General features: G+C 40.7%; 1 protein-coding gene across 1 annotated transcript; it reads right to left on the minus strand.

Moving 5' to 3' along the window:
* Positions 1-1,372: 1,372 nt before the first annotated feature.
* On the minus strand, positions 1,373-15,057 carry LOC131973460 (bile acid-CoA:amino acid N-acyltransferase-like). Its single transcript, XM_059335465.1, is given in 11 exon segments — positions 1,373-2,728; positions 3,310-3,451; positions 4,297-4,313; positions 4,316-4,376; positions 4,540-4,633; positions 4,849-4,931; positions 5,064-5,183; positions 5,615-5,784; positions 12,355-12,545; positions 12,635-12,734; positions 14,818-15,057. Coding segments are annotated over 11 exon segments (1,299 nt in total). The 5' UTR covers positions 15,014-15,057; the 3' UTR covers positions 1,373-2,603.
* Positions 15,058-21,019: the final 5,962 nt, after the last annotated feature.

Raw genomic sequence — 21,019 nt, forward strand, 5'->3', positions numbered from 1 at the left:
AAAGTGTCAAAACAGCATATCTCATCCCTGGGGGTACCTCAAATGTCAGTGCTAGGCCCACTTCTTTTTTTAATATACACCACTTCAATTGGCATACCATCTCATACCATTGTTGCCAACGATAACCAGCTATTCTTGTCCTTTCTGCCAAACAACCTCACCGTCTTAGCTTGTATCCCTGCTTGCATGGCTGATATTGCTACATGGATGACAGAACACCACCTCCAGCTCAACCTCTCTAAGACTGAGCTTCATCTTATTCCAGCCCATCACAATTTAAATCGGCCAACCAATATTCAATATCCCTTTATCATCCAGGAATTGTTATAGTGAAAAAAATATCTGTTTAGCTGCTCATATCTGGCTATGTCATGTTATTTGTTGTATATGTTATGTTATGTTATAACTTCACTCCGTCTGTTATACATAATACAAAAGAGCAGGGTTTTTTAATAATAATGGTTCAAAAACTTTGTTGAGATGAGTTATTATTATTATTTACCCATAAAATCTATGTGATACGTGTGCCCCTACTCTTAACACATCTCCAGCTAATATCAGCTACAGTCAGAGAGGGTTAGCTGCAGAGCTGCAGACAGGAGACTCCATGCAGTGTACGAGGCCTTTTTGACCAATGAGGTTATCACAAATCTGTAGGGGGCATTAAAATGTAACTTGATCCTTTGGCTGAGTTTGGTGGTCCTCTGTTGAAGAACAAAGGAATCCAGAATGCCTTTGCTTTTACATTCAAACCAATCCAGTATGTACAAATGACAAAAGCCCATCAGTGGCAAACCTGTGGTCCCAACACACATTTTTACCCTCAGCCATCTGGCATTGTCTCAAAATGTATCTGATCAAGTATAACAGCGAGCTATGGGCTGATATAAACGCCTCCTTGTGTACAAAACATACATGAAACATGAATATAGAGCATGATTGAGGATGTGGTGTACCTTCAGAATAACATGTCACTTTTTGACTATAGCTTATTAATTATGAACCCCTCATCTTGGAGAAAAGGTAAATGAATGACAATGGAAAAACCTTTAAATCTCTTCAAATAAAATGAACTGGACCATTTCCATGAATTGTTAACATTATTGAATACAACATTATAACCAGGCTTGTAAACGGGGAAACTAGGGATAATGTTGGGAATTAAGGATGCCTCTTTTCTGAATAAATGATACCTTGCACAGGATGTCAAATGTGTATAAAAAAGGGCGTTATCATAAATGCTATCCCTCCCATAATGATATCAAATATGTAAGGATGAACCTGAGCAACACTTGCAGGGATCTCGTGGTTCAAAACTGTGGTTAGATGGCTACCAGAGTTATTAATAATTATCATCAATAAGTGTTACTGACAAAATGCTTGAAATTTTTATTATTTATGTTTGAAGTCGGCAAAGGCCAACTCCTGTTTTACACATTTATTTTTTACTACAGCTAAGAATTGGTAAAATTGCCATTCAACAGTGAAACATTTTGCCACTTTTCTCTTCTACATGGATGCACGAGTATTGTGGTTGTAACAAATGTTGTCTTGATTATTTGAGCTTCATTAAAGTGGTCAACCAGTTCTTATATACAGTGGACAAGGTCTGTTTTTGTGCAACATTTTGATACAGTTGTGGAGAAAGTACTTTTATTCTTTACCTTAGTAAACAGAATACACACCACTAAAGGAAATGTTCAAAGTCCTGCATTGAGCCAAAGTATTATTTGAGCTTCATTATAGTGGTCAACCAGTTCTTATATACAGTGGAAAAAAGTCTGTTTTTGTGGAACATTTTGATACAGTTACTAACCTTAGTAAACAGGATACACACCACTAAAGGAAATTCCAGGAAAGTCCTGCATTGAAGCCAATTCTGCTTGTTATCAACATCATGGCCTGAAATTGTCAACTGCTCGTGTAAATATTAACCCTGTGCAAATACTTAAAAAAAAAAAAGAATCCTCATGAAACCAAAACAGCCAATTACACACAAATACTTTCTCAGTCTATTTCTGTTCATGCAATTCCATAGTTTCTTAACAAAATATGTTTTTTTTCTGTTGTTCACAAATTCACAATGCATACATTTTTACATTCATTTTCCTGAATTACCGTTTACAGTCCCGGTATCATTGGCGGTGTAGTGAGCAAACGCCTCCCAGCTGTGTCCATGTTCACAGGTGTGGAGGGCCTGGATGGTCAGCTGGACGTGTGATTCTGCGAGCTAACAACAAGTAATCCACAGCTGACAGTTCATTTGTCAGTTCATTCAGTTTGTAATGTCTGGGCAGTTATTGGCTATCTATCTTGGATAAGCAAGGACAGTAGTTAAAACAACATCCCGATACACACAACTGTAATGACATGGTGGAACAATAGCTACACATTTCATCTTCAGGGTTAGTGAGAAAAATGTTAGTTATGTACTATTGTTAGGTGAGAGGAGAGAAGGGTGTGGTACTATGTATGACTTATTGTGATATCATGGTAGTGTGTCCTAAGCTAATGTTAAACAAATTTTAAGTAATTTCAAATTATTTATGCGGAAAATCAATGGTGCTTATACTTCCTAAACCAGAGGCACCTGAACTTAACATCTATAATCTTGAGTGGGAATCTGTGCCGCCATACAAATTCTCCTTCAGAAAGTTCAGCATCTTCCTCCAGGCGTCTTCATGAGCACGAGAATGTGCCACCACCTCTCCATCCAACAGAAGCATCACTGCAAAGACAACAGACAACCAAAACACTGTTAAACCTAGAAACTTAAGTCCTGACTTTGGCACCTAAGTTTGAGCGAAACAGCCCGACGGTCATTTCTTACACCATCATTGGTTTTAAAGCACTTGTGGCTGTCATTGTTTATTGTACACATACTGCTGCTGCTCTGTTACACATCATTACCATCTCAATAACGGAATGCAATGTGAATGGACACCAATATTAATACATGTTGCAGAATCACTTTAAATGTCCTCAGGAAAAATGAAGGCAGACTTTGTTACGGCACTTTTGCAAAACGCAGATTGAAAAGCGCTAATGGCTCACGATCATCTTGTGAGGCACAAGTGGTGTTACATAACAGGAAAGCACTATTAGCATGCTAATTTCAGTAGATATCTCTTCAATACATATATGTCCTAGACAAAACATCAACACTGTCACTATGTTATATTCTGTGAAGTGTTGATTAACTGATTTTTAGAATGTTTTAAATTACAAATCTGGCCATATCCTACAAATTGCACCTTTTATCATCCAGAGCATTAATCATACAGCTTCTAAGTCTGAAGAAAAACCTACTCCTCCCAGATGATTGAGCTGAAGGTAAGTTGCTGAATCGGGCAAACGGCGTGAACGGAGGTTCAATCAGGTGACCGGTGTTTGGGTACGACAGGACAGTCAGCAGGTGACTGTTCCCGGCCCGCTCCATCATCTCCTTCATCTGAAAAACAGGAACTATTAAACCAAAGCTGGGTTCTAAATCACATACTTACTTTTAGTAAGTCAAGCAGCTGCCTTTACAAAGTAGCTACTGTTGCGTGCAATTGGGACATCTTACGTCATCATAACATCGTGTCTTGAACTTTGACCCTCAGGCTAATAAATATGCTGTGCAGAGGATTGTGGGTCAGAATATCCAGAAAAGCATGGATGCATAGTGGAAAATGCTTCCAGATGCAGTCGGACATCCTGCTATTTTTGGCAAAGCACTTTGGCAAAACAATTACACACAATTAATCTCATGTCTCTCAGATGGTTTCCTGAAGTGTTTCTTTTTCTTTTACTTTCATTTGCACTGCTTGGATATGTTAAAACTTTCCTCTTTGACAAAGCCTATAGTTAGGACTGGCTGAGGTCTGCCTTGGACCAGCCCCTAGTCATGTCGCTATAGGCCAAATGTGTAGGGGCACACGATACACGGGGCCTCTTTTCTTCTCTCTCTCTGATGTCCCAATAATACATGTCACAAGCTTGTATTTTCCCAGACTACTCGCACATTTCTTTGCTCTCTCTTTCACAGGGTGTCAAGCCGTGGTCCTGCTCAGCACTCACTCCTGCTGGTCTCACTGCTGTGGATCTTGGTCGGCCCCAGATGGGAATGCTCCTCTCCTGCAATTCACTCTACACTAACTGCATCACTACTGGCCAATGGTGGAGCGTTATCAACTGCTGCTGTACCCCTCCCAGAACTCCTGCTCTTCTCTGTCTCTCTCTCTGTCTTTGGTTCATATTAATAAAATTGACCTGACTTGACTTGACTTAATGTGTTCATGTCAGTAAACTCACATCCAGTGCAGATTCTTGGTGGCCATGCTCTGATCGTCCTCACCTACAACCAGCAACAGAGGACACTGGAGTCTTCCCACCTGCTCAGAGGAAAAAAAGTTGCCAAATTTCAGCTTTCATCACCAGCTGAAAATTTCTGCATCAACTACTATCACCCGTGGAATAATTTATCGACAGATACATAACGGATAAATTCACGTTTTAAGAAGAATGCAGAGATAAATTCTGTCTGGTGGTACTCACATCCACTTTGAGTGAGGGGTCTGTGGTGATGGGCAGGGCCCAATTTCGCCAGATTACGTGGTTCTCCTTGGTGACCGGAGTCTTTGGATCAACTCTGATTGGAAAAAAAATACCGAAAAATGTGTCAGAGAGAGTGCAAAGTTATGCCTGAGAGTTGAGGAATGATTATGGGGTCATTAAAGTCTTATGTGTTTATTCTCTGTGGACAAGGAAAGGCAGCAGGACATTTTGAAAAACAATCTGAAATGTTGAGTAAATGTTGAGTTGCTGGACACAGATCTTATAGTAACTAAAGGTAGATCAACTTACTGATTGAAGTATCTTGATATTTGCATCACAGGTCGATCAACCGGTTGCACATGGATCCCACTAATACACACTGCACACCTGAGCTGGGAGACCATATACACACAACACTTAAATATGGTAAGACAGACAGGAACCTGAAATCAGATTGATTTTGATAGACAAAAAATAGTTAAGCGAATAGTGCCAAAAGTAAACTTAATCTATAGCCATCTTACCTTCATAACTTTGGAGTAAACAGCCATTCTGAGGGTGACAGAGGCGCCAAAGGAAAGACCCAACATGGCGATCCTGCTGCTGAGGATCTGAGGATGCCGCTCCAGGACTCCATAGGCCTTCTGTAGTCGTCATTGTTTTTGATATAATTGTAAATGTTGTTAGTGTGATTTTTTTGTGGATTTGCATATTTCACATTACCATGAATATCAACTCAAACCCTGAATCTTTTTTCAATAATCAACATACCTAGACTATCATGTTTTATCCCAGTGTCTGTCAGAAAGTTGAAGTTCCAAAAACTAAGTCTGTGTCTGTCAAACTCTGAATGACATTTCCTCCACTTTTTTTCTTTGCAACACCAGGCTCTGTAGAGGTGGATTAACTCTGAACCAGTGTTTTCATTGTTTTACTGACACATAAATACACACAGAGATAACAGACACAGATGCTGTAATGTAAATCTACATTATGTTTTGATCATGTTCGGTTATTTTGGGCTGTTCACAACTAACGTTGATGGTTTTTAAATTCAGAACCTAATCGAGTTTACCTCAAAGTATGTGTCGTCCACCATCTTCCCAGTTTCCATGACCACTTTAGGTGTCAGATAGTCGAGGGCCATGGCAGCAAAGCCGTGGGAGGCCAGCAGTGCTGCGCGGTACTCCTCCAACTTCCCTCCAGCCCCACACAGGTCCAGGACGCCGGGGAAAGGTCCCGGTCCTTCAGATGAGCCAAATACCGAAATCAGTTTACAATGTACACAACAATACTGTTAATTTCATTTACATTTACATTAGCATTTACAATACAGTTCATTTTCGAGGCTTTTAATTAATATCAGGCCACTAATATTAATTGGTTATAATAATTTAATTTATATACCACTTAATGGGCTTAAGCATGGAGTGTTTTCGAGATTAAAAGATTACGGAATATAAATTAAAAATCCCTGTGTATGGCATTCAGAAATCAGGTACATGAGAGCACAGAGTGTTTATCAAGCAGCACTGAGCCCATACATAAACAAAAGTGCTGGTGCAAAAAAAAACTAAATTTAATGTCTGAGAATATGGAAAAGAGAAATGAGCCCCCTGCTCTGAGTGAAATCAGTTCAGTTCAGTTCAGTTCAGCTTTTATTTCGAACATGTGCGAGTAACACAACAAAGTAAACTCAAAAACAAATACATTCAATGAGAATAATCAAAACAAAAAAATAGCAATAGTCAAAACAAAAGCTGTAATGTGAATGCAACATGTCCGAAAAGGAGTAGGATGAAGCATATGCTTATTTAAACGTACCCCTTCTCCACTACTCAATTAACACTTTTTTCCCCCCCTAAACATACATATTTAAATAATACATATTTACAAAAAAAATGTTTTGAAAATAAATAGATTACATAAACAAATACATGAATAATTTATCATTTATGAAAACACCCGATTGTTAAAGCCTTTCTTCCTCCCTGTACCTTGTGAAAACCATGTGGTTGTACCGCTTTTTAAACTGGATCATGCTTGGACATTGCTTGAGCTCCACACCCAGTCTGTTCCACAGCCTCACTCCACAAACTGAAGGACAAAAACTTTTTAATGTTGTACGTGCCCGCTGAGGTTTTAGATTTAACTCACCCCTCAGATTATAACCCCCAACTCTGTAAAAAAAAATAATTTTTGAATATTCCCAGGAAGTAGATTGTTTATTGCTTTGTACATGATTTGTGCTGTTTGGAAATGAACCAGGTCAGTGAATTTTAAAGTTTTTGATTTTAAGAATAGTGAATTTGTGTGGTCTCTATAACCCGTATTATGAATTATTCTTATGGCTCGTTTCTGCAGTATTGATTGAGATTGTATTGTACATTTATAAGTGTTACCCCAAACCTCTGCACAGTATTGTAGATATGGTAAAATCAGTGACTACTAGAGAATGTGGAGTGATTTGTGGTCCAGAATATGTTTTGCTTTGCTCAGAACTGAAATGCTTCTTGACAGTTTGCTTTGTACATGCTTTATATATGAGACTTCCAGTTTATTTTATCATCGTTACCCCAAGAAACTTGTGTTCATATACTCTTTCAACGTCCACCCCATCTATTTGTAACTGTACTTGTGTATTCTTATTGCAATTGCTGAATAGCATGAATTTGGTTTTACTTAAGTTTAATGATAATTTGTTTCTGTCAAACCACATTTTCAGTTTGCACATTTCAGTGGTGATCCTCCCCAGTAGATCCTTTAAATCCCCCCCAGAACAAAAAATACTAGTGTCATCTGCAAATAATACTAATTTTAATATTTTTGAAACTCTGCATGTCATTTATGTAAAGTATGAATAGTTTTGGACCCAATACTGACCCCTGTGGGACGCCACAAGCAATGTCCAAGCATGAAGATGAATGTCCCCCCAACTTCACAAATTGTTTTCTGTTACTTAAATAACTTCTCACCCAGTGCAATACTAACCCCCTGATCCCGTACCATTCAAGTTTATTGATTAATATGTTATGGTTAATTGTATCAAAAGCTTTTTTGAGATCTATGAATACTCCAACTGAATACAATTTGTGATCTATAGCGTTTGTGGATCCTCAACTGATTCTGTTAATGCCAGTGATGTTGAGCTGTTGGCTCTAAATCCGTATTGACTGTCAGAAAGTAATTTATGTTTATTTATGAATTTGTCTAATTTGTTATTGAATAGTTTTTCTAGAATTTTGGAGAATTGTGGAAGTAAAGAAACTATTGTTTCTTATTGTACTGTAATTTGTAAATTTGTAATTTGTGAAGTGGTGTCTATCCCCAGTTTTATACAGCGGCACAACTTTAGCTATTTTCATGTCCTTAGGAAATTTTCCGGTTTGGAATGATAAGTTACAGATGTATGTAAGTGGTTCAGAGATCCCCTCAATGACCCGTTTTACAATTTTCATATCATTTTCATTTGAATCAGTAGATGTTTTGTATTTACATTTATTTACCATATCTATTATTTCTTTTTCTTCCACTGCTGTGAGGAACATTGAACTGGGATTTTTCACTATAAGGTTATCATTCCAATCATCAGATAACAACGGATCTGGAATTGTTTTTGCCAGGTTTGGTCCAACATTTACAAAAAAATGATTAAAGTCGTTGACCACATCGTCCATATTGTCCTTTTTAAAATTATTATCAATAAAATATTGAGGGTAGCTCTGTTGTTTAGCACTATTTTTAATAATACTATTTAATATGTCCCATATACCTTAAATATTGCTTTTGTTATAATATAATATTTGACTATAGTATTCTTTCCTACATACCGTTATAATATTGGATAACTTGTTTTTATAGGTTTTATATTTCTTTTCTGCTTCTTTAGTCCTTTGTTTTATGAATTATCTATATAGTGTATTTTTCTTTTTACAGGCATTTTGTAATCCCTTCGTGAACCATGGTCGATCTTTGTATTTTTGTTTTCTGTAGTATCGTTTTATTGGACAATTTTTATTATATAATGATGTGAATATTCTTAAAAAGGTTTCATATGCAGCATCAATATCACTTTCATGATATACCTTTTCCCAATTTTGTGTCAGTAAATCATTCCTAAATGTATTCATAGTTTCCTCTGTCCTCACACGTCTGTATTTTGGTTTTTCCTCTGGCTGATTTCTCTGGTAGTTACTGTTATAAACTGTAAACACTGGTAGGTGGTCACTGATGTCGTTAATTAATAGTCCGCTTATTGTATTATTTTCAATGTCATTAGTAAATATGTTGTCGATTAAAGTGGCACAATGGGTTGTGATTCTACTAGGTCTGGTGATTTTTGGATATAAGCTCATGCTGTACATTGTATTGATGAATTTGTCGGTCATGTTGTGCTTATTTGGATTGAGCAGATCAATATTGAAGTCACCACAGATGAAAACAGCTTTTTGATTAGTTTTTGAAAACATTTCCCCTATCCAGTCCTTGAATGCTTCAATACTAGATCCCGGTGCTCTGTATATACAGCTGATTATTACATTTTTTTGTTTTTTTCTTGACATATTTCAATTTAGTGGAGCGGCTAAGTGCTCATTTTTGCCAGAATCTTTCAGTTTATGATACAAGCGTGAAAATTGGCATGAACACTCTCCATGGGTCACTTAACAAGAAAATTGTCCGAGACATTTGAAATTTTAAGATGGTGGCCATTTTTCAAGATGGCCGACACCTAAGTGGAGCAGTTAAGTGATATAATGGTTTATTTGGTGATACAAGCATACAAATTGGCATGAGCAGTCTCTGCTGGTCACTTGACAATAACCCACCCACAGTGACTTGAAATTCCAAGATGGCGGCCATTTTTCAAGATGGCCAACACCTTAGTGGAGCAATTGAATGATATAATGGTTTATTTGGTGATACAAGCATACAAATTGGCATGAGCAGTCTCCATGGGTCACTTGACAATAAGCCACCCACAGTTACTTGGGTTGACAAAAAAACACTCCCAGCCACTTGAAATTTCTATATTTCAAGATGGCCGCCCCCTGGATCCTCAAAAGATCAATTTTCTCATAGAATTGTATTGGGTTTTAGATTATTCTGGAAAACAAGTTTTAACACATTATAATACAGTTGTGTTGATTTGTTGATCGTAGACAGATTAGACAAGAGTGAGTATCTGCACTACCAGGGCACACCGGTGATATATGACTGCTGTTAAACTCAGGGTGGGGTTCAATGTCAGCCAATTGTAAAGTTAGTCAAAGAAGAGACGACAACTCTCTGAGTAGTTTTAGTTAACCGGGTGGTGTACAGATTGTACAGGGTAAAAATGGCATTGGATGAACGATTGGACTAAGTGTAGGGTTAAGGCATGAACTTAGTTGTATCCCATACATTAAAGTGCGTATTAAAAGGTGGTAAAAGGCTAAACCCTCAGCCTCTGCCTTTGAATTTGCTGCAGACATTGCAGAAGCCATCATAACAGTTGAGAAAACAAACAGCAGGACACCAAGATCATACTGGTAATGATACCATTGCAAGAAATGTTCCATTATTTCATAAAATAAATGCTCTGCCTATCTTACGTAGTCCAACCCGACTAGATGAAGGTGATGGCATAGAAAGCACATTGACAAGAAACAGAGCAAAATATCATTCAAGCTGTAAACTTATGTTCAACAATCACACAGCTGGAAAGGGCACAAAAAAAGGCATCTACTGCTGCTAAAGACACTAAAGATACCAAAGATATCCATGTCAAGAGGTCAAGAAGATCCCAGACTTCTTATGAGGCTGGATATGTATGGGGACAGGCATTGAAGAGACATCCACATATGCCGAGCCCGTCCGACTGGGGATGGGTTAAACAGGACAAGGAGTGGAAAGTCTTCTGGACTCAACTTCCACCTATTGCAGAGACTTGTTGGGAGTTGACAAAATGTGGGTGCACCAAGGCTTGTACTGGAAAGTGTAAGTGCTACAGATATGGACTCAGTTGCCCCTGCTAGAACTTATTTGCTTGTTTCTTTTGCCAGTATTATTCCCTGTTGTCCTTTGTGTTTTCAAGTGTAGGCCTATGGCTCGGCTTCCCCTCGCCACATCGGCGCATTATGTTCTGTTTTATCACCAGCCTATTACTGTGACATGTTCAGTTTTTACTTTGTAACATTGCTTTCACATTTTCAGTTTAGTTCCCTAGTATAGTTTCAGATACTGTTTGTCATGGTTCAGTTTCAGCCAGAGCTGCTGTTGCCTCTGGATCTGTCATTATTGCCATTCAGTATTAACCATTGCTCAATTATTATTTTGGAGCACTGTCCGTTCAGCACCACAACTGTGTTTCCCTACCCCTTAGTATTTATTTGGCATGTTTAATGGCAGTAGTAATGGTTAGTTATAAAAAAAGTATTTAAAAAAGCCCTCATGGTAAGGGAGCCTGTGTACCTCGGTGAACCCGGAGAGCTACGCCGGTGGGAGGGAACTCCTGTCAGGTTTTACCAAACTGGACAGGTCGTGGGCAAGGAGTCAGACAAAGCACAGTCAAACAACCTCTCTTGAGGAACCCAATACATTTCTATGAGAAAATTCATAATTTAAAGGTCCACATGGCAGGCGGCAGTCATCCTGAAAAAAAAAATTGCTGCCTTGAAATTTCAAGTAGCTGTGGCTAGCTTATTGTCAAGTGACCCACAGATACTGCTCATGCCAGTTTTTATGCGTATATCACCCAATAAACCATTGTATCACTTAACTGCTCCACTAAGGTGTCAGCCATCTTGAAAAATGGCCGCTATCTTGGAATTTCAAGTAACTGTGTGTTGCTTATTGTCAAGTGACCTACAGATACTGCTCATGCCAATTTTTATGCTTGTATCACCAAATAAACCACTATATTATTCAATTGCTCCACCAAGGTGTCGGCCATCTTGAAAAATGGCCGCCATCTTGGAATTTCAAGTAACTGTGGGTGGGTTATTGTCAAGTGACCAACAGAGACTGCTCATGCCAATTTGTATGCTTGTATCACCAAATAAACCATTATATCACTTAACTGCTCCACTTAGGTGTCGGCCATCTTGAAAAATGGCCGCCATCTTAAAATGTCTCGGACAATTTTCTTGTCAAGTGACCCATGGAGAGTGTTCATGCCAATTATCACACTTATCACTTAGTCGCTCCAGTAATTGTTATACATTCTAATAAGTTATCAATGACAGTTGTCATTTTTTTCTACTATTATAGAATTCAAGCTGTTATCCACATACACAGCCACTCCTCCTCCACTCTTGTTTTTTCTGTTTACACAGTTAAATTCATATCCTTCCAGTTCAAAATCCATTCCTTTATCTGTATTGATCCACGTTTCTGATATCGCAATTATTTTAAACATTTTTTTAAATTGACTTAAATATTCCTTGATGTTATTAAAGTTTGCATACAGACTTCTGCTATTGAATTGAATTATAGACAATTTGCTGTCCGTTTTAATGTTCTGATTGTACTGTTCAGCTGTGTAGTAGCAGCAGTTGTCGTTGATGTTAGAGAAGAAGTTGTTGTCCGGGTCTATATCATGCTCCAAGTCCAGTAAATTATGGTCAGTGTATTTAAATGTTCTTAGTTCCAGTTTTTCATGATCAGCGATACTTTGAATTATATCCCTTTTGTCTCTAGTTGTAGATTAATTAGTTTTTTCAGTAGATGAATTCGTTTTTTCAAATCCAAGTAAAAGGATCTAACCACGTATCAAAACTAATACATAGATGTCACTATTGAGCTCCACTCAGAGGACACCTCCCTCCAGACTCCTACCTGAGGGGAGGAAAAGGGTCGCAGTGAGTCTTTCCTCTGTGATCTGGATCCTGCGGACACCAGGTGCCATGTACCAGCGCTCCACCACCACACCAGCCAGTGGCACCTGATCCACCAAGCCCTCAGTCTGATGACCCTGGTACACAGAGATTTTGACCACCATGGGAGTCTGGACATTGATCTTCCTCATCCTGGGGGGTGATGGGAGAAAGTTGATTCTGAAACTGATAAGGTCATATAAATCTGGCAATTTCTGTCAACCCTATCTTTGTTGGCCTACCGGAGCCCAGGTTTGCTACCTGAAACTGGTCTGAGGCTCCAGAGTAGACCCATTGGTTCAACTCCAGAATATGTCCCGCCCAGACTGGGATCCTCTGAAACTGTAAAGGAAAAGGCATTTTGATGTAAAACTAACACTTTTATAGAGTCATGGAGCAAGTATTTTTATTCTTCATTTAAAGGGGCTGTACACCACTTAAGAAAAGTACCTAAGTGATACTGCCAAAATGCTCAGATGTTTTTATTTTTGAATTATTATTTATGGTTTGCCATTTCTGAAGTCAGCAAAGGCCAACTCCTGTTTTATATGTTTAATTTTTACTACAGCTAAGAATTTCGCCACTTCTTCTACATGGATGCAGAGTGAACGAGGCATAAGCGAACTAAGCGGCTGCTTAGGGCCCCGGAGTTGGCTGACTTATTCAAGAAGCAAAGATGCAGTCTATTGCTTTTTCTGCAAATGATTTTCAAAAAAGTCTTAAAACTGGCAACCGAGGTACAACAGCATTGGGTCAACATAGGTGCACTGCTAAAACAACATGAAAATAGTGAAGGTCATTGCAGCAACATGGTCAAATGCAAAGAATTTGCCTTGCGTCTTTCAAAGGGGGAAATTATTGATGAGACAGAAATGGGCCTCCTCGAGGCAGAGAGGAATCACTGGAGAGATGTTCTCACACACTTAATCAGCATTATCCAGTCACTCGCAGAAAGGAACCTGGCGCTGAGGGGATCTGTTGACACATTACATCAGGACAACAATGGGAACTTTCTAAAAGAAGTGGAACTGATGGCTAAATTTGAACCTGTGTTGAGAGATCTTGTGAGACGCATTGACAGTGGATCAGAGCATATCACATACTTGGGGAAAATTCAAATGAGTTGATAACCTGTGTAAGTGATAAAATAGTGGACACAGTGGTGTCTGAAATCAAAGATTCAAAATACTATGCGATTATACGCCAGATGTAAGTCATCAAGGACAGATGTCTGTTGTTTTGTGCACTGTAAATCTTGACAAAACACCAGAGATGAAGGAGCACTTCTAACTACTAATTCTTCAGAGGCTTGAAGAGTTGAACATCCCCTTTGAGGACTGAAGGGGACAATGGTGCAAACATGAAAGGGACAAATAAAGGTGTACAGGCAAGGCTTTTAAAAAACATACACATGCTTTGCCTTTGCCATGTGTCTTGTGGAGCCCATAGCTTAAATCTAGTGGTTTCTGATGCTGCTGAAGCATCCATGGATGCCACTTGCTTTTTTGGAAATGTGGAAAAAATATACAAACTCTTCTCAGGTTCCCCTCAAAGGTGGGCCATCTTGAAGAAGCATGTGAAATTCGCACTCAAGTCTTGAAACACGATGGGAAAGCCGGGTTAAAAGTATCGAACCATTATGCTACCAAGCAGACAAGGTGAGAGAGGCTTTGTTAGAAGTCAGGGAAAAAACTACTGAACCCACAGTAAAAGTTGAGACTGACTCGCTTGCAGAAGAAATCGGGTCATACAGATTTCAAATTTGTTGTGCGGTTTGGTATGACATTCTGTCCCAGATTAACACCACAGGCAATCTACTTCAGTCAGCCAACATGCAGTTTGATGTTGCAGCGGGCCTCATTCAGAAAAACAAAGAAAATTTAATCAGTTATAGGGCAACTGGTTTAAAGATGCACCGATCTCAGCAAAAGAGATATGTGAAAAAATGAACACCGAAGCAGTGCTGAAACAGAAGAAGTTGCGAACCACAAAAAGGCACTTTGCCTTTGCCTGAGATGCCTGATGAGCCACTATCTGACGCGATGAAAAGGCTAGAAGTATCCTTTTTTAATGCTGTGGTAGACTGTACCATCCAGTCTTTGGAGGACCGCCTTCAGTCCCTAGGGGACGTCAGAAGCGTTTTTGGAGTGCTTTTTAACGTCCTGCATTGAAGCCAAAGTACCTCAACATCAACATCATGATCAGAATTGTCAACTGTTAAAGTACAACAAATTAAATAATAACCCTTTGCAAAAACTTTTGCAAATAAATTAATCTTTATGAACTCAACACAGCGAATTATACACAAATATTGTCTCTGTCTCTTTCTGTTCATGCAATTCCATAGTTTCATAACAAAATATGTTTTTCTGTTGTTCACAAACTTCCCAATGCATTTATGTTGACATTAATTTTCCTGAATTACCATTAACAGTCCCAGTATCACTGGTGGTGTAGTGAGCAAACGCCTGCCAGCTGTTTCCATGGTCACAGGTGTGGAGGGCCTGGATGGTCAGCTGGTAACCAGGAAAGGCATTCTGGACCAAGATGATAAACTTCTCATCCACAAGCCCTCTGGATGGCTGGACCGACAGCTTCACACAACACTCTTTCCTGTCCATCCTGAACAAGGCAGCCAGGCAAAATAACGAGTGGCAGAAAAATGGGCCCTATTTACACTATCTGCAGCACAAGGTGTCCCAGAGATAGCAATGTGCAAACAATACAGCTGTCAACACCTCCTTCATGCCTATGTGCACACTGCACACAACCTTAATCGTTAATCGAAATTTAACATAAAATCCCTTACTTGAGAACAACCTGTACCATCCAAATTAGTCTGGCTTCAAGCCTGGTCATTCTGTTGAGACTAATCTCTTGGCTAGAATCAGAGTTTGGCTAGAGCAACTGATCAATCGTGTGAACCACCATATCCTCCTCTCTACACTTACTGAGCTTTGTATCTCAGTTCTGTCCTCTGATGGTTCATGTCCTACCTCGCAGGGAGATTCCTCTAAAGTATCTTGGAAGGGGCAGGTGTCGACACAGCACATCTCATCCATGGGGGTACCTCAAAGGTCAGTGCTAGACCCAGTTCTCTTTTTAATATGCTGTTACGCCGACGATACCCAGCTATTCTTGACCTTCCTTCCTTACGACCTCACTGTCTTAGCTTGTATCTTGCTTGCATGGCTGATATTTCTACCTGGATGACAGAACACCATCTTCAGCTCAACCTCTCTAAGACTGAGCTTCTTCTTATCCTGGCCTGTCCCGATTTAAATCAGCCAACTAATATCCAGCTCGGATTGACGCAACTTGTGCCCACAAGTCTGAAAAGTTTTAACATTGTAACAAAACCAACACGCTCATGTGCACACTGATGGACGCAAGTTAATTTGCTACAAGTTGGGCGCTGAGTGTGAGGTCAGTCGGAAACTTGCTATGCCAGCTGTAATACGCTGTCCAAAAAAAATCATCATAATCAATGTTTTCTTATTGTTGTGTATATTTTCTCATTTTGATTTATTTTTTCTGCCCTGTTTACCAAGCTAGCCATGATAACTGCTGGCTGTCTGGGGTTAATGTGTTAAACATGCATTTTTTACTGAACAAAGCAGACAAATAACATAAACAACAGCAGAAAAATGGGCCCTATTTACACTATCTGCAGCACAAGGTGTTCACGAGATGGCAATGTGCCAACAATTACCAAGGTGGAAAACTAGAGCACTCAGTCTTTAACCAAAATTGCTTTTTTGAGAACAACCTGTACCACCCAAATTAGCCTGGTTTCAAGCCTGATTATTCGGCTGAGACTGCACTCCTGGCTAACAGAATCAAGAGTTTGGCTAAAGCAACTGCTCAATCATGTGAACCACCATATCCTCCTCTCTACACTTACTGGGCTTTGTATCTCAGTTCTGTCCTGGGATGGTTCATGTCCTACCTCGCAGGGAGATTCCTTTAAAGTATCTTGATACTTACTAATAATTATATCTGGAAGGGGCAAGTGTCGACACAGCACATCTCATCCATGGGGGTACCTCAAAGGTCAGTGCTAGACCCAGTTCTCTTTTTAATATGCACCACTTCACTGGGCGCAATCATCCCCAATCATTGGTTTCTCATACTACTGTTACGCCGACGATACCCAGCTATTCTTGACCTTCCTTCCTTACGACCTCACTGTCTTAGCTTGTATCTTGCTTGCATGGCTGATATTTCTACCTGGATGACAGAACACCATCTTCAGCTCAACCTCTCTAAGACTGAGCTTCTTCTTATCCCGGCCTGTCCCGATTTAAATCAGCCAACTAATATCCAGCTCGGATTGACGCAACTTGTGCCCACAAGTCTGAAAAGTTTTAACATTGTACAAATTGCAACATTGTAACAAAACCAACACGCTCATGTGCACACTGATGGACGCAAGTTAATTTGCTACAAGTTGGGCGCTGAGTGTGAGGTCAGTCGGAAACTTGCTATGCCAGCTATAATACGCTGTCCAAAAAAAATCATCATAATCAATGTTTTCTTATTGTTGTGTATATTTTCTCATTTTGATTTATTTTTTCTGCCCTGTTTACCAAGCTAGCCATGATAACTGCTGGCTGTCTGGGGTTAATGTGTTAAACATGCATTTTTTACTGAACAAAGCAGACAAATAACATAAACAACAGCAGAAAAATGGGCCCTATTTACACTATCTGCAGCACAAGGTGTTCACGAGATGGCAATGTGCCAACAATTACCAAGGTGGAAAACTAGAGCACTCAGTCTTTAACCAAAATTGCTTTTTTGAGAACAACCTGTACCACCCAAATTAGCCTGGTTTCAAGCCTGATTATTCGGCTGAGACTGCACTCCTGGCTAACAGAATCAAGAGTTTGGCTAAAGCAACTGCTCAATCATGTGAACCATCATATCCTCCTCTCTACACTTACTGGGCTTTGTATCTCAGTTCTGTCCTGGGATGGTTCATGTCCTACCTCGCAGGGAGATTCCTTTAAAGTATCTTGATACTTACTAATAATTATATCTGGAAGGGGCAAGTGTCGACACAGCACATCTCATCCATGGGGGTACCTCAAAGGTCAATGCTAGACCCAGTTCTCTTTTTAATATGCACCACTTCAGTTGGCGCAATCATCTCCAATCATGGTTTCTCATACTGCTGTTACGCCGACGATACCCAGCTATTCTTGTCCTTGATTCCTTACGACCTCACTGTCTTAGCTTGTATCTTGCTTGCATGGCTGTTATTTCTACCTGGATGACAGAACACCACCTCCAGCTCAACCTCTCTAACCCCTAAATTCCACTGCATGGGTAATGGCTGCAGATCCGTCGGTGGAGCCGTTACGCACTCATTATTATCACTGTGTGAGATTCCACCGACTCCAGATCCGCTGCGTGGTGAGTCCATCGTCGCACGGCCATCCGTCAGCCTTGCAACACTTGCGCAGAGCTTCTATTTTTGACGGACGATGGAGCATGGTGCATCAATTCAGCACAGAGCAGATCGTTCGGGGCAGGAAGTCGTGCACAGACACAAAATAAAACACCCAGTATATTTTCAAAATAAAATACCTCAAGTTCACGGCGGATCGTATTTCACAACTTGAAGACGTCATGATGGGCGGGGACAGACCTGAAGTCAGCAGGTTAGAGGTTTTCACTCATCTTTTCACCCCACTGACACCGCTCACTCTGGTGCTTGTTGTAAACAAACAGAGATCGCTAAGTGAACACCTCCTGCAGCAGCAGCAATTACAAACTGTACTGCTACAAAGCTAACTGTAGCTAACTGCCGCTAACGAGGTCGGCCGGCCGAAACTCAGAAAAGCACAGTCACAGTTCTATTCAAACATCAAAAGCAAAAGTCCTGGAAAGTCAAAACAGCTTTTCTCAACCATAAATCATCTCCTCAAGCAACAGACCCTTTCACACACCGAAATCACAGAAGAGCAGTGCAACAGCTTCATCACCTTCTTCAGGACATAAGTCAACACCATCTGATTTCTTCGCTCCAGCTCCCCTCCTCTGGCTGTCCCTACTGCCGACCCACAGCCTGGGACTTTCCAGCCTCTCTGCTACTTCCCCGACATCTCTGAGCAGGAGGTTGAGGACATCGTCCACAGGATGAAACCTTCCACCTTTGCCCTGGACCCTTTTCCTACAGCCCTGGTCAAATCAAAAATTTGCACTCAAAGTTCCTTGATTACTCAAGTCATCAATAACTCACTCCAGGCTGGTTATGTTCCACCTGCTCTGAAATCCGCTGTCATCAGACCCCTTCTCAAGAAACCCACCTTAGACCCAGAAATCCTCTCCAACTACAGACCCATCTCCAACCTTCCATTCCCAGGGCTTGAAGCACAAGCACAAGCACCTGTGCCTGAAATTTTTTTATGCATGGGGGGGGGACAAAGTAATTAATCATATGGTACTGACAATTAAAAGTATCGAACCAAACCATCGAACCAAAGTATCGAACCATGCCCCCCCGGGAGAAAATTTGTACATTTTTAAGTAAAATGCATCTATTTTGTGCACTTTGAGAGCTAAATGAGAGCAAACATCTAGAGGGCACCAAATAATTTTTTGCACGTGTAAAGGGCAGCCAATAAGGCACTTCCTCTTGTTTTCACCACTCTAGAGGCACTTTAGCGTGCTTTTTCAACCATGGAGGCATGAAGGGGGGCGGTTGCCCCTCCTGCCCCCCCCCGAGTCCACCACTGATGACATAACATATTCTTTCTATGAGGATAGATGGTCAGATCAACAGATCTTCCACATCGGAGAAGCAAAGTAAGCTGTTTGTTGTTGTTGTTTGCCTTATACACAGTTTATCACGGGATCTCGTGGTCTCCCGTATGGTCAGGATTATCGCGTGTTCTCGTTATCTCGCGTGTATACGGCTGGCTCCCGGTGGGAACTTACGCCGTGCAGAGGACGGAGCAAACCCGCGGCGGAGCCGTTCCGCGCCCGGTGGAAATGTGGGAGAGCGCACGCATGGACCGTAAAGCCGTGTTTCGACTACCACCGGGAAAGTCTCATGCCACACCCTCTCAAATGTCCGCTCACTCTGCGTGTCTCCACAACAAGTTAGCCCCCAGAGCGATTTAGAGACTCTGGAGGTGTCGCCGTCGTTAACTGTGCACAACAAATGATCATAAACAAAGCAGCATGACTAATTATTATGCACAGTGTCTCCGCTGATCATAAACATAGTGATCGTGAATTAATGGTACGTGCTAACTGCGCACAGAGTGTCCGGTGCTTGTTGGAAACAAACAGATCGCTGTTTCTCCTGCAGCAGCAGCACATACACACTGTACTGCTACAGAGCTAACTGCCGCTAACGGCGGCTCATCTTAACGAGCCGGCCTCCGGCTCATTAGCGGGTCGTTAAAAAGAGAGTAAGAAGGAGTCGCTGGATTTGTCTCCAGTCACTTTCTTGAGAAATAGTAATGACGTGGGTCTAAAGCACGCTCGCCGATGAGCCGCCTTCTTCTTCTCAGGCAGGCTACGCTATCCACCGCAATGCCGCCCTCCCCGATCTTACCCAGATCTAACTAACTAAGGGTTTTTATTGGGTTTTGGTTTTTTTAAAACATGATTTAAAAAAAAAAAAAAAAAAAAACACCAAAAAAAATCCCGAGGAGGTCTTCAAGCCCTGCATTCCTGTCAAAAGTGCTGGAAAAAGTAGTTGCTGCCATCTTCAGGACCATCTCAACTTACACTCCCTCTTTAAAAATTCCAGTCCGGTTTCCGTTCAGACCACAGCACTGAAATAGCTCTGGTCAGAGTCACCAATGACCTGCTGATGGCGGCTGACACTGGTTCACCATCACTCCTCATCCTCCTGGATGTGTCTGCAGCTTTTAACACAGTCGACAACAACATCTTCCTTCAGTGCCTCCACCACACCATTGGACTCTCTGACTCCCCCCTGAGCTGGCTCCAGTCCTACCTGTCTGGAAGAACAGAATATGTCTCCTTGGGAGGGGCAAAGTCAGAGACACAGACTGTCCCTCAAGGGTCAGTTCTCGGCCCAACCCTGTTCACCCTCTACACTCTACCCCAAAGCCGCATCATAAACCAGCATGGAATATCATTCCACTGCTACGCTGACGACACACAACCGTATATAAAAATGACGAAGGTCTGTACTGAGGGTGATCGGGCCTTCTGCTCAGCCGTTCCTCTCCTGTGGAATTCACTCCCAGACCATCTGAGGGCTCCACAAACAACAGACTCTTTTAAGAAAGGCCTAAAAACCTTTCTCTTTAAAAAAACTTTTCTTAAATGTATCGTTGTACTTTGGCTTTTGAACCTGTTTTTAATCTTGTTGTACTCTGTAGCACCTTGGGATGGCTCTTAACAATGAAAAGTGCTTTACAAATGAAAATTCTCATTATTATTATTAATAATCAAACTATTATGTGCAACATACCCCTCTAGTGTCAGTTTTGCACGAGAAATTCAGAATTTGTAGTATAAAGACCCAAAAAGTCTGTGATCAAGGAGATCAGGGTGGTCAGATTCCTGGAGGCATCAACTAAAAAAAATGTGTAAAACCAAGAGTCAGTGGCAATGTGAGACTTATGTCTTTCTAGTGT

This window comes from Centropristis striata, chromosome 6 (assembly GCF_030273125.1).
Source record: "Centropristis striata isolate RG_2023a ecotype Rhode Island chromosome 6, C.striata_1.0, whole genome shotgun sequence".
Classification (NCBI taxonomy): domain Eukaryota; kingdom Metazoa; phylum Chordata; class Actinopteri; order Perciformes; family Serranidae; genus Centropristis; species Centropristis striata.